Consider the following 13,898-nt stretch of genomic DNA (forward strand, 5'->3'; position numbering starts at 1 on the left):
AGTTTTATATATTAATAGTATTTAAAGAAAAATTATAATAAGATGGTGATGTGACAATCCATTAAACTTTAATAGAATTGAATGAAGTGTGGAGTTTAATGACTAAAATGATATTCTTATTGTGGAGTTTAATGACTAAAATGATATTCTTATTGGAATGGTCATGTGGCAATACATTGAACTTGTAAGAGTTCAATATATTGGGATGGCCTTATCTATCTCTCCACCATCCCCATCATTTTCATCCAAAAGAAAAACATGCACCTTCACAACCAAATTGACATTCATTACTGTCTAGAGTTTATTGGGTTCAAATTCGAAATTTATTGGATTAGAACAATCTAAAGCTCCCATCACTCACAAAATTGATTTCAGGTTCGAAATTAATTTCAAATTATATTAGGGTTTATTGAGTTTGAGTCTTAAGACATCGTGTTTGTCCCTATATTTGTCTTTGTTTTTTTTTCTCTACTTCGATACTTACATCGGCGACGGTGGCGGTGTTGGGTTTGAGAAATGTGGTGGTGATTAGTTTTCCGGTAATAAAAGTGGGCATCAACTTAATAGGTTTCTCCCCTAATTTGAATCCACCATCTGAAAATAGTCTCTGGTCTAGTGTTGTCGTAGATGCTACAGAGTCTGTTTAGGGTGATGGGCGAGGTATGGTGGGTGATGTTAAGGGTCCAGCCGGTGAGTGGGGTGAGCGAGTAGGGGTATTTTTCGGCAATTGTATTTTCTAGGGAGAGAGGAATGGGGGGAGGGTGGAGACTTTTTCACTAGATTGCAGATCAGAGGGGTGGAGTTTAAGAGAATATGGGGTAGGTTTTTTTGACTTAAAAGAAAGAGAGGGAGAGAGAAAGATGTCCTCTGTTGTTGTTGAACCATCGTCTGTACTAGAGGAGGAGCAACTAGAATCGCTTGCTCTGATACCCTTGGGTTGTGGGCTTTTGTATTGTTGTTTAAGGGAGCTTCAGGTTGTTCTTCTTTAGGTTCAATTATCTATGTGTTCTAGTGGACTCGTTGAAGTTTCGTCGGTTTATTTAGTGTTGGCAGCAGATAGTGGTTCTGCAGATTTCGGTGAGTTGGGGCGAGGGATTGGTGGTGTGTTACTGAACGTGTACTCATGAATCTTCAGTGTGTGTGTGTGCGTTGAGGTGTGTGTATGTTTAATTTGTGTGTGTTTTTCTAGAGAGAGAGAGAGAGGTATGCCACCCTCTTTATTTGTTTTTATTTTTAAAGATTCAAATAAAAGGGGAACTATTTAAGAAAGTAGAAAAACAAATTAAAAGGGTAGAGTCTTTTCAAAATTAACAATGGCTAATTTCACAAACAAACTACCTCAAAAGGATCATGAAGCCAAAAAAGTCGAGGTTTTGACTAAACCTCGAAAAAAATACATACCATAGAGACGATGTTTGCAATTTTGTCTATAAATTAAAATTATACATAGAATTTACATTGTACATAAAACTATAGCTTTTTAATCTAAAGATACATGAATAAATATATACAGTCCACAACAACCACTTAAAAGATTAGTTTCTAAAACACTTCCAAATACGTTATAAACATATTAAGAAAAAAAATTATTTATTCTTATATCTATAAACTAAATAATATATGTTCATAAATTATATATCTTTGGTCTTCTTAGAACCATCTATTATGGTAGGACTATTAATGATTTCTCTATCTTCTAGCTACACAACTCAATCCAACTAAAAAAATTACCTTGTTAGCAATCTAGTTTAAACCAATTTTTTATTAAATAAATATATTTTATGTTTTTTTATTAAAAACATTAGAACTAATTATTTTAATCTGAAATAAATAAATTATTCGAGAGATTAACTATTTTGATGTCAATCTATAAGAAGAAAGGAGGTACACAAACTTGTGGAAACTATATAGACATTAAATTGTTTTAGTGATACCATGAAGGTATGTGAGAGGGTGTTAGAGGCCAAATTAAGATATGAAACTAGGATATCGGAAAATCAATTTAGCTTTATGCCATAGAGGTCTACAACTGTGGCGGTTCATATACTTCAACACCTTATGGAGAATATTAAGAAAAAATAGGGATATGCACATGTTTTTCATTGACATTAAGAAGGCTTATGATAATGTCACGTTTGAGGCGATCTGGAAGCCCTTGGAAGCTACACAAGTTCTAGCAACTTATGTCCGAACGATACACGATATGTATTGTTGGTCTATTACTTGCGTTAGAACTGCATTTTGTGACACAAAAGGTTTTCCCTATAGAAATTGAGCTCCATCAAGGTTCGATTCTTAGTCCACACTTATCCGCATTGATTATGGATGAAATAATCTATTATAAGACCCATGTAGGGGTGCCATGGTGTATTTTTTGTTGATACCACATAATGTTGGTGGCCAGTCTAGATTTGAGTTGAATGCTAGGTTAGCTACCTAGAAGGTAGTTTTAGAAGAAAAAAAAGGCTATGAATCGAACTACTAAGACAAAATATCTACGTTGCAAATTTAGTAGGGATCAAAGAGGTAAAGAAATAGAAGTATGCGTCGATGGCCATATATTACACCCATATGAGAATTTCAAGCACTTGGGTGTGTGATCCATAAAGATGAGGGTGTTGAGGACGACGTTACACAACATATTAAGGTGGGATGATTAAAGTGGAGGGTATCGACATGAGTCTTGTGTGACAAGAAGCTGCCATTGAAACTGAAAGGGAAATTTTTTAAGGCAACGATAAGGCCAACGTTTTTGTATGGATCTGAATGTTGGTCGATCAAAAAGGAACACGAAAAGACGATGGAGATCGCAAAAATGAGAATGTACCAGAACATGTGGTAGAACATTGTTGGACATGATACCGTACACGACTAGAAATCGTTAAGGGTGGCGTCAATCGTTGAGAAATTGAGGGAATGAATATTACGGTGGTTTGGGCATGCTTATAGGAGAACCAACTGTTGGTGTTAGGAGGGTGGAATTGATTATATTTGAGGGTATGAGAAGGAGAGGACAACCAAGAAGGAATTGGGAAGATGGCATATGGTCGATGACATGATCTCAAATAAGAAAGTATTGATGCTTAGAATTAGGGCAGCATAGTAATAATATTAATATAGTTTAGGGTGTAGGTTCCACCATTTTTAGTTGCTATGGGCTACTTTACACATTCTTTTCTTGTTTCGTATTTTACTTCCAACATGTATAACTAGTACATGCTTAGAACTTCATATATCTACTTCCACTACTTGCTTATTTAGCCATGTTTTACTTGTTCGACCTGCTACTCTTCATGTGCAAATGTTTCTTTCTTGTGTGTAGGTTGCTTTACTAAACCTTATTCCACTTTGTAATTCATCACAAACTAGTGTTTTATATGCAAATATCTTATGCAAGGATAACTTCAATTGGGATGCGGTTATGGAAATTTTACTTTATTATATTTCTTTATTTTTGCTTTTTTATTTCGATTTATCGGACGTCTTATACAAAAGCAGTCAATCAACTTATGTTAGAGGTTGCCGACCATCTTACCTCCCTTTACCTTATTTCTATGGAACTAGAGTAATGTTGTTGTAAATATAAAATTAAATAAAATATATAAAAAGCCATTCTACATTTATCAATCATCTTTTATATAATAAATAAAATAGACCAACCAAGTAATAAGATTCGGATAGCCTTGAGAATCATAATGATGCGAAAGTTGATGCGAATTTGAGTATGTAATATGCACAAGCTTGCGAAATTGCATTAATCATAACCATCTCTTAAACAAATTTCACAACACATGTAAGGAATCCATAAGTGATTTTTTCAAGTTTGCTAACAACTCAGATACACAAATATCTGCAAAACATAATATAACAAACTAAGTATTGAGAAATAAGACACTACGGAAACGAGTCATTTATCAATATAGAAAATAGTCATTTATCAATATAAAAATGACAATTGTTTTATGGTTGTGGGAACAATTATGGTCTTGAAAATGGGAAAGAATTTGACCCATTTCTTGTTTCTTAATCTAATGGGAAGTATGTTGCATAAAGAAAAATACTTATTCTAATCTAACATGGAAGTATGTTGCAACACTTCCAGAAAAAAAATTGCATTAACAGCAAACACATTGTCATGCGAGAAAATGGTTTTGCACGATTTTGCTTAAGTAAGTTCTCCAACATAATTTTCAAGTATTCTTTCTTGTATTAAATACAAAATAAACAAGTCGCATATCATTTACTTTAGGGTCTTTTTCTTTAGACTTAATGGTCTTAATGGAATAACTGATATACATGGATGTTTCTTATTGACTTATAACTTGACTTAATATGGACACAAGTCAATACATTTGTTGTTTCCATGAGAGAAGTTTTGAAAGAGACATGTGGGGAGGAAGGGCAAGATTGGGATTTTGGATATTATGTGACAGTGATCAGATGGTATATATAGATAAAAGTGGGCCCACATGAAGTTAGAATTGTGAAGAAGGTGTTTTCTTCTTACATGTAAAAATTATCATGTCATCAAATGGGAAAACCACAACCAAGTGTGGGGCTACACTACAACAAATGTTAAAAGATTTGAAAAAAAAAACTTATGTGACCATATTGTACAATGCACATACATCAGCATTTAGCACAAGGGGTAAATGTGTCACAAACAGAAATCCCCAAATCAAGTAACTTACATCAATTGATGACATTAAAATTGTTGAATCAATGAAAGGGATCATGCATCAAGTGACTTGAGAGTTTGTCATGTTTTCAAGCATCTGCAAACACCCAAACAAGATATTGTTACATACAACTTTATACTTATCCTAGATAGTATTACTTTGATAGATTGTGGATTCACATTTTATCAATAATAAAAATATTCTATATTTCTTCATTTATTTCACAACTCCTGTTAATTTGATTTGCATAGGCAATTATTTAGGGACAAGGTCCTCTAGTTGATGTTGATCACTTTTAAAGTCAATGGGTTCATTTAGTTGATCAAATTGGTGGCTAGTTAACCACTATTTATGGCTATATATAGAAGGGAGGTTTAATCCAAACTCACACTAATATGGGGAGTCTAAATTAGAAGAAAAACTGAAAGGATTGATTTAAGGAGATTGTTCTTCATTGCTAGAAGTGCAACAAACCTTTATATTGGGAATATATTGGTCCTCTAATTTTCAGCATTTTGAGGTATGTTCTTGACACTTGGTTTCTAAATTCGTAATTAATCAAGAGGGTAGATTCTTGACATGTTAATCAAGTAATAGTGATAGGTTTAACACTAGCTATAAAACAAGTGTTAATACAGCAGTAGAACCATTCGTCTAACAATTCAACTCAAGTTAGGTTCAAATACGTATTACATCCACTAAATTTGAGAAAAGAAACAAAAGCAAAACAGATGCAGTTTCAACAGAGAAAACAAAACCCTAACCTCAATCAGCGGTTCACTTCAGCAGGCAATGGGCGATTGAACCCACCACGGCGGTTCATATATTGACGAGGCTGTCTTTTAGTCACCGCTCTGATCCCGCTTATATCATTCCCTTCGACCGGCTTCCCTTTAGTTGAATCAAACCCAACCGGTATGCCCATCATCTTCATCATCTCTATTTCACTGGCATCCATCTCTCCACCACCATCATCTTCAACCATTTCTACATCCTTAGAGTTCTTCTGTTGCTGTTTCTCCTTCACAATCTCATCCACAAACTCCGAAACTACAGCCGCGGTACGCTGGCTATCATCATCTCCGTGCTTGCGACGCTTCCGCTGTTGGTCAGGGGACGGGGTACGGTGGTGGCTTCTCCTGCGGTGCCTGTCGGTGGATCTAGAACGCGACCGGTGGTGGTCCGGGGAGCGAGTCCGAGACCTATCGTGGCGAGAACGAGCTCGTTCTGGTGTGTATGACCGTTTGTTCCTTTCCTTACGCTCACGGTCACGGTCATGGTCTCGCTCTCTATCACGGTCTCGTTCACGATCATGATCGATGTGCCGGTGCCGGAGACGATCACGGTCGTCTCGATCTCGCTTCCGATCCCGGTCTCTATCTCTGTCCCTATCCCTTTCCCTCTCCCTCTCCCTCCGATCGCCCATTATTCTGCTGTGCGATGGCAATTATGCAGATGACGTTGGTATAGAGCGGGTTTAGGGCTCCAACGAAGGGCGATGCAGGCAATTTTAGGGGTTTATCCTTTATCGGAGTATCGGCAGAAAGGTAAAAGTTCCACAAAATTGCAAAAATGATCCTTTGGTTGGAAAATTATGTAAACATCTTGACAACTTTGACAACTTTTCATTAAGGAAAGAGGTTTTGACATCCATTTATCATATTTCATAATCATAAAATTCAGCTATAGCTAGCATAACCCTAATAGACTTAGGGGGTGTTTGTTTTAGCTTTTTGCACCCAAAAGTCATTTTAGGAAAAGAAAAAAAAGCAAAAGATGTTTAGCAAACTAATTTTAAAAGCTGCTTTTGGTGTTTTTATATAAGGAAAAAAGACTTTTTGGAAAAGTCAGGAAATCCTGACTTTTTGTAACTTTTCCAAAAAGGACTTTTGGGTTTTGAAAAGTTAAGCCAAACACCCCCTTAATCTTCGCCACTGGCGAGAAGGTCTCATCATAGTTAGCTCCTGGAGTTTGAGTAAAGCCCTTCACAACCAGTCGCGCCTTATATGTGTGTACTTTCCCATCCATGTCGGTCTTCTTCTTGAAGATTCATTTACACCCAACTGTCTTACGACCCGGTACATTGTCAACGAAGTTCAAAACCTGATTGTCATACATGGACTGAATCTCGTTGTCCATAGCCTCTTTCCATTTAGCAAACAGGGGGCCTACCATGGCTTCCTTGTAGTTGTTAGGTTCATCCAAATTTATCAGTGTGCTATCACTGATAAATCTATCACCCTAAGATGTTATATGGAAACCATATAACAAAGGTGGAACATTAACTCTATTGGAACGCCTCATAGGTACGGACTCGTCAATCGGCTCAACAAGAGTTTCCTCCCCAGGTTGATTGCTAGTGTTTGAGGTTCCTTTAACGCTTGACTCATGAAACTCTTCAAGGTCAATTTTCCTCTCACTGTCTCCTTGTCCTATGAGTTCTCTCTCGCGAAAGACTCCTCTCCTCGCAATGAAGACAACATTGTTACTCGGTCTATAGAAAAGATATCAAAAGGACTTATGTGGGTAGCCGATGAAAATACACAGCTCACTACAAGCTTCGAGCTTGTCGTGAGTCTCGCGTCTCATAAAAGCCTCGCAACCTCAAACCTTGATGTGTGTTAGCGAGGGAACCTTCCTTTTCCACATCTGGTGAGGTTTTTTGGCAACCTTCTTAGTTGGAACTAGATTAAGGATATGGGCGACGGTCTCTAAGGCGTACCCCCAAAATGAGATATGTAACGAAGGTCGACTCATCATGGAACGAACCATGTCAAACAAGGTTCGATTGCGCCTCTCAGCTACACCATTAAGTTGTGGTGTCCTAAGTGGCGTTAATTGTGAAACAATCCCATATTCCTTAAGATAATACTAAGATACTGAAACAATCTCAAAGGTTTCAGACTTATGTTTGATTAAGTAGATATAGCCATATCTACTGTAATCATCAATAAAAGTCACATAGAAGCGGTTATCATCCCTTGTGGCGATTCTGAAAGGTCCACACACATCGGTCTGTATGAGATCCAACAAACCTTTACCCCTTTCACAAGAACTAGTGAATGAGTGATTTGGTCATCTTTCCAAGTAAACAAGATTCGCAAGTGTCATCCGACCTCAAGTCGAATGACTCCAAATCTCCAACCTTTTGGAGTTGGCCTATGCACTTCTTGTTGATATGTCCAAGACGACAATGCCACAAGCAGGCCTTATCCAAATTATTGGAAGAATCAATGTGTAACACATTATTTCCTAAGTTGTCTACAACCATCACAGTTTCATATACACCATTACAAGGAAATGCTTTAAAATAAAAAACACCATTATAAAAAGCATTAATAGCACCAATTTAATTATCAAATGAAAAACTAAAACCTTGTTTGTACAAATCATGAAAGAAAATAATATTTCTCGCCATTTCAGATGAGTAGCAACAATTATTCATATCTAATTCTAATCCACAACTAAGCAATAAAGAATAAACTCTAATCTGGGTGACAGGTGAAACCTTCCTATTCCCCATGATCAAGTTCATTTTCCCGTGCTCCACATCCTTACTTCTTCTTAGCCCATGCAAATCAGAACAAATGTGAAATCCACAACCTGTATCAAGGACCCAAGAACAAGAATGTGATGAGTTATTAGATAGAATAGTATAAATACATGCATGGGTGGCCTTAACCTTCCCATCTTTAACATCATGCAAGTATTTGGGGCTGCTTCACTTCTAGTGCCCTTTTTCATGACAATAGAAACAATCTGCTTCCTTAAGAATGGTAGAGGAAGCAGCAGAACCAGCCTTGGTCTCACTTGAAGAGGATCCATCAAGAGACTTTCCCTTGCGGCTCTTAGCAGGAACCTTCCTTTTCTTCCCTTTCCCATGTCCAATTGCCAAGACAGGGGCAGTAGCATTATGAGTAGAAACAACAGATTTACCCCTGATACTACTTTCAACAGTCCTCAAAAGGCCTTGAAGCTTGCTAAGAGTGACCTCCTCCTTGTTCATATGATAGGTCATACGGAACTGATCATAACATGGAGGTAAGGAGTGTATAATGATATCTATAGCCAAATCCACATCGAAGTTCACATTCAACTTCAGCAAGCGGTCCACGAACCTTTGCATTTTCTGTAAGTGGGCCGTGATGGGTTCACCATCCTTCATCTTTATTGTTATCATGGGAGCGATGATTTCATACCTCTTAAGACGAGCACTCTAATGGTATCATTCCATCATGTCTTGGTGCATCTCAAAAGGGTAGAAGTCCTCACGGGACATTTGGAGTTCAGCTGTCATGGTGACCAACATGATACAAGAAACCTTGGTGGCATCCTTCTTTATGAGTCCTAAACTCAACGATCTCCTCAGGAGTAGCAGACAACTCATCAATTTACTTAAGCTCCTTATCGATGACATATTCTTTGTCCTCATAATGAGTGACCATCCTGATGTTCCTAATCCAGTCATTGAAGTTGGTACCATCAAAGATGACTCTCCCACACAAGTTCATGAGAGAGAATGAGCCAATACGATTTAAGCCATAAATAGTGTTGGAAGACATCTAAAAAAGGAAAGACAAAGTTTAGATTAGATAATAATCCTTAATATAACACCCAAAATGAAATATTAAGGCTTGGACCCAAGACAATATTTTACAATTTGGAAGAGGAATGCCATAATCCAAATGCAAAATATTTGAAGGTAGGTAATGACGATTTACCAATTCCCACCATGAAAAACGAAATTGATTATCAAGTTTTAATTGGATTTAAATTCCTAGATTCCTTTGAGATTCATTGAACTTTTCAATGACATGTTTAAATCTCGATTATGCCCTTCAAGTTTGTGACTGGGATACTGAGGATCACAAACACGGTGTGAATAACCATGCAAATATGATTGGTACACTCGATGTCATTTATAATCTGATCAATGTGTTGGTTAATCACACACGCTCCATTGATCTATAACAAACATCAAGCTACCCTTTGCCACCCTTACTAGTCCAAGTTAATGTGTCGGTTAACCATACACGCTCCATTAACGACTTGGCAAGGCGCAAAGTGTCATTTCAGGGATTAACATCAATTTCACATTTTTCCTAAAGTAACTAAGATTGAGAATTTAATAAAACATTTAGTTACTTTATAATTTTTCATTATACTTTTAACGAGAATTAGTGTCCTATCCTACCCGTTCGGGTAACGTCCCTCCACCAGTCAAGGAAGCGGTGGGTGAGAATGGACACCCATTAAATCACCATTTTATAGGCAGTAACCTTATACCCCCCGTATAGACCGGCGTCATGAATGAGGCCTACTAACGGTAAGACTGACTTGTCTTATACATATATATAATTATTAAGCTTTTAATATTATAATAGTATAATGGTGGAATTTTAAACTTTTAAAATTCTAGGGTTTGGAATTAAAGTATTCATAAGTGTGACTTTACAAATTCCAAAACTTGAGGGCAAGTTTTGAAACTCTTCAAAGCTTTTCATTTCCATAACTTATGAGTTTAATGACTTTTTAAAGAAAATACCTCTCATTTTCCATAACTTGAGGACAAGTTATGGAGTCCATTAAAGGCATTTAGATCAACATTTTGATTAACAAAATAATCAAATAATTCATCCATGATCTAGTTAAACTCATAAGAACAAGATAATTCATATAAACAATTTGCAAGAAATTAGCCTAATCATATAAACTAATACAAATCTTGAAATTATGACAATTATCTTTTAATTAGATAAGCATGATCACTACCATATCAAAAAACAGATTTCATGGTTCAAAAAACAGTTTGGGGTAATGATCCTAATCCAATTATGGCCAAAAACTCGAAATTTTACACATAGAGCCATCAACTCGGCGAGTGCATGAACATGAGTCGTCGAGTTGGTCTGTTACTGAGTGGACTCAGCGAGTTCACCAGCAAGAAGCCAGAAAATCGATTTTTTCAAATTTGAAAACTAATAAGCATCAAGTATAACAATAAACAATCCTAGGCTCTGATACCACTGATGGGTTTTGAGCACTCTAACAACCTTATGGGACACATGCAACCCTAAATGCTTGCATCTAAGTTTTCTATAATTATACATGCAATTTAATTTTACAAAGCATTATCCTAACTAGCATATAAAGCATGGGTACTTGAACAATAAAAAGTAGTTGCATGACTTACCCCTTGTTGTAGCTTGTTAACTTGGACCTCTAAGAGCCTATCGCCCCAAGTGTGATGCCTCAAATGCTTCACAAAACACCACCAACAATGGAGGACTTGAGAGAGAGTGACTTGCATAAAAATCGGCTCTTATGATCTCCTATAACAACTTAGACCGATTTTAGGAGCTAAGGGGCTTCTTTTATAGTGTGGCAAAGTCTAGGGTTACAACCATGTATAACCTAATGGACATGACCATTCATATTACATAGGCTCCATGGGTTAAACCTCCATGGACTATCCATGGGCTAACTTATTGGTTTAGCCATCCACACTATAAGAATCATTGATTTACTAAATCAGTCCCCGTATATTTAATTAGTCGCTTTTGATCACTGAATTAAATCCAAATTAATTCTTGATCAATACTAGTTAAATAATATGATTTCACATTAATATTTTAGAACTTATAATATATTAATAAATCATAAATAAAATCTTCTCAAAGGTCCATCCTGTCAAATTGTTCAGGTGAAATGCAACCTAAATGGACCATGCTATTTCCGGGTCAAGTACATATCCATTATCGTTATGAACTTAGATACCTTATCCAACATAAAGGTGCCGACTTTATGCATTATGAACTTATTTTAAAGGTTTTCTTAGGTTTGGGTGCAAAGGACTTAAAGGATTAAGTCAAAAATTGAGTTTTGGAAAAGTCCCTGTACGCCCCGCGTACAGATTTGAGGTCCCGTTCAATATCTTCGAGTACGTTGAGCATACCTAGGGGTACGCCCCGCGTACGTTCAATTATGGACTTTTAGGCTTGTTCATGTTTGGGCTTCGGACTTGGGTTTGGGTTTTGTGTGTTGGGATTATTAGTTAGAGGAATCTTAGAGTCTTGGACACTTGTTTGGGAATGTCTAATTGGGCCTAGGCTTTTTGTATTGGGCCTTTGTGGGCCTAATTGTTTTGGGCTTTAGTGGGCCCAATGGGATTGGGCTATCTAAGGTCAACTATTGGACTAAGGGAAGTTTTAGGCTTTAGGATAAGGCCCATATGGGGGTTGCGCCTAATTTGGAAAATTGGGCCATTAATGGGCCTTTATGGATCCTTTGATTTTGGGCCTTTTTGGTTTTGGGTTTGGGTCTCAGTTTTGATTCAAGTTGGGCCAGGGGTAAAATGGTCATTTTTACCCCAAGTATGGATTATGGATCATAGTTTAAAACCCAATTTCTAATTGGGTGCTATTTTGGTATTGATAGCTCGGAGAAGTCATCTGGGTAGCAGCTAGGGGTTTCTTTCAATGAGCTTCTACATTCGAGGTGAGTCTCGTCACTGTTCCATGGGTCAAAGGCACCAATGTCGACCCATATAGTTTATGTACTATAGGAAGACCCAGAGGTAACCCCTGGTATTTTGTATGAAAGGTCGGGAGGCGGCCCCTATAAAACTGTATGCAAGATCAAGGTCTAAAATCTGGCAGATAATTAGTTATGTAGTTGTAGAATGTATGCTAGTTGTCTTTGTGATACTTGCATGGAAGACCGTGAGGTGGCTCCTGGCACTTGTCTGTAAGACCCAATGTTTTGGTCCCCGACCTGGCAAGGAAGACCACGAGGCGGCTCGTGGCATAATGGCAAGACTATGGTTAGCCCATAACACTTTTATTGATTGATTGGATGTGTATGATATGTATGGCATGTTTGATATGTTTGGTATGTGGCATATGGTTTATGGTTTCAGGTACTTCTAGTTCGAAAGGGAAGGGCCCAACTTGATCGCAGAGCATACACCCATGTTTTCCGCAACATGTGATTTTGAGAATGAACTCTGATAATTGTTTTATTTTGAAATGCTTTTAAATGTTTGGATAGAGTTACATTAGTGTTTTGACTATAATAAAAATGAATTTTTTACTCTTGATTTTCGGGTCGTTACAATTGGTGGGCTTGGAGCTTGAAGATCTATAACTTTCATCACTTTTGCTAGCTTCCGGGGGTATAAACATCTTACCTTTATGGTTATATAATTAGATCTAGGTTAGAGCCTTAATTTGCAAGCTTTTGGTCCCATTGTTTTGGTTCTTGTGAGTAAAAGCTAATCCAAAGCTGAAGTTTGTCACTTTATGTTGTTCATATGTGTCATGTGTCATAAAAATGAAGTCTTTGTTGCCATTTCTCACTCATGTAAGAGTTTGAGGTTATTAAAGAGTGTTATGGTCATAGGGTTTGGTCATGGGCTCTATTAAGCCATGCAAAAGCTTAAAGTTCACAACTTTATCAGTTAAGACCTCTCCAAGATTAAGATTCGTGAGTTGTACATTTATTAATTAGGTATTAAGAGCTTAAAAGTGGTTTTAGACAATAGAGGATTACACAAGGCGTAACCTCTAAGCATGCAGAGAGTAACAGGTTTGCCCCATATCATTTTCTATGGATACCCGGTAAGCGGGGCATAATGATGGAGTACACATGACATACTTCCAGAAGTGTACTTGGGTAATTTTTTGTCCTTGGGCCATGTTTGGGTGGGCCCAACTTGGAAAGGGTAAAATGCACATTTAACCTAGAGAGAGAATATGAAATTGACCTTTGATTATAAGTGATTACGTTAATTATTAATTAGGGTTCGTTTGGATATGTTCAGTGTGAGGAGCCTTTGTAGTAGAAGCTCGAGTGTATTATTTGTTTATCATCGGATTGAGTTGAGTCTTCTCCTACACTATATAGGATGCTAGATGTTTTTGCGATACTTGGATGGAAGACCCCGAGTATAGCCCGTGACATTTGTATGAAAGACTATGGGGGTAGCCCATGACACTTGGATGTTAGACCATGGGGGTAGCCCATGACATTTCAAGGAAAGACCATGAGGGTAGCCCATGACACTTACATGCAATACCATGGGGTAGCCCATGGATTTGTATGTATGGTATGTAGTATTTTGGAGAACTCACTAAACTTTGTGCTTATGGTTTATGTTTAAAATGTTTTTTAGGTACTTCTGTTTTGAATAGGAAGGGCTCGACATGATCGCATAACATC

At 37.2% G+C, this 13,898-nt stretch overlaps 1 protein-coding gene across 2 annotated transcripts; it reads right to left on the minus strand.

Annotated features, from left to right (window-relative positions):
• Nucleotides 1-3,571: 3,571 nt before the first annotated feature.
• On the minus strand, nt 3,572-6,207 carry LOC145068937 (U4/U6.U5 small nuclear ribonucleoprotein). Of its 2 annotated transcripts, XR_013689179.1 has the most exons (3): nt 5,444-6,207; nt 4,692-4,775; nt 3,572-3,850 (listed from the first exon to the last, which is right to left on the minus strand). XR_013689179.1 is itself a non-coding variant. In XM_079015904.1 (2 exons), exon 1 carries the CDS (start codon nt 6,103-6,105, stop codon nt 5,449-5,451), a length of 657 nt encoding a protein of 218 aa, XP_078872030.1. In that variant the 5' UTR covers nt 6,106-6,206; the 3' UTR covers nt 4,476-4,775; nt 5,444-5,448. The 2 variants fall into 2 exon arrangements, 1 of the variants encoding a protein (XP_078872030.1); XM_079015904.1 differs by lacking the exon at nt 3,572-3,850 and having other exon boundaries at nt 4,476-4,775; nt 5,444-6,206.
• Between the last annotated feature and the right edge of the window lie 7,691 nt (nt 6,208-13,898).

Source organism: Lactuca serriola, chromosome 8, assembly GCF_051521515.1.
Source record: "Lactuca serriola cultivar US96UC23 chromosome 8, Lser_US96UC23_V15, whole genome shotgun sequence".
In the NCBI taxonomy this organism is placed as follows: domain Eukaryota; kingdom Viridiplantae; phylum Streptophyta; class Magnoliopsida; order Asterales; family Asteraceae; genus Lactuca; species Lactuca serriola.

Excerpts from the sequence above, each read along its gene's own strand:
- LOC145068937 (XM_079015904.1), bottom strand. The coding sequence starts at position 6,105 with ATGGGCGATCGGAGGGAGAGGGAGAGGGAAAGGGATAGGGACAGAGAT.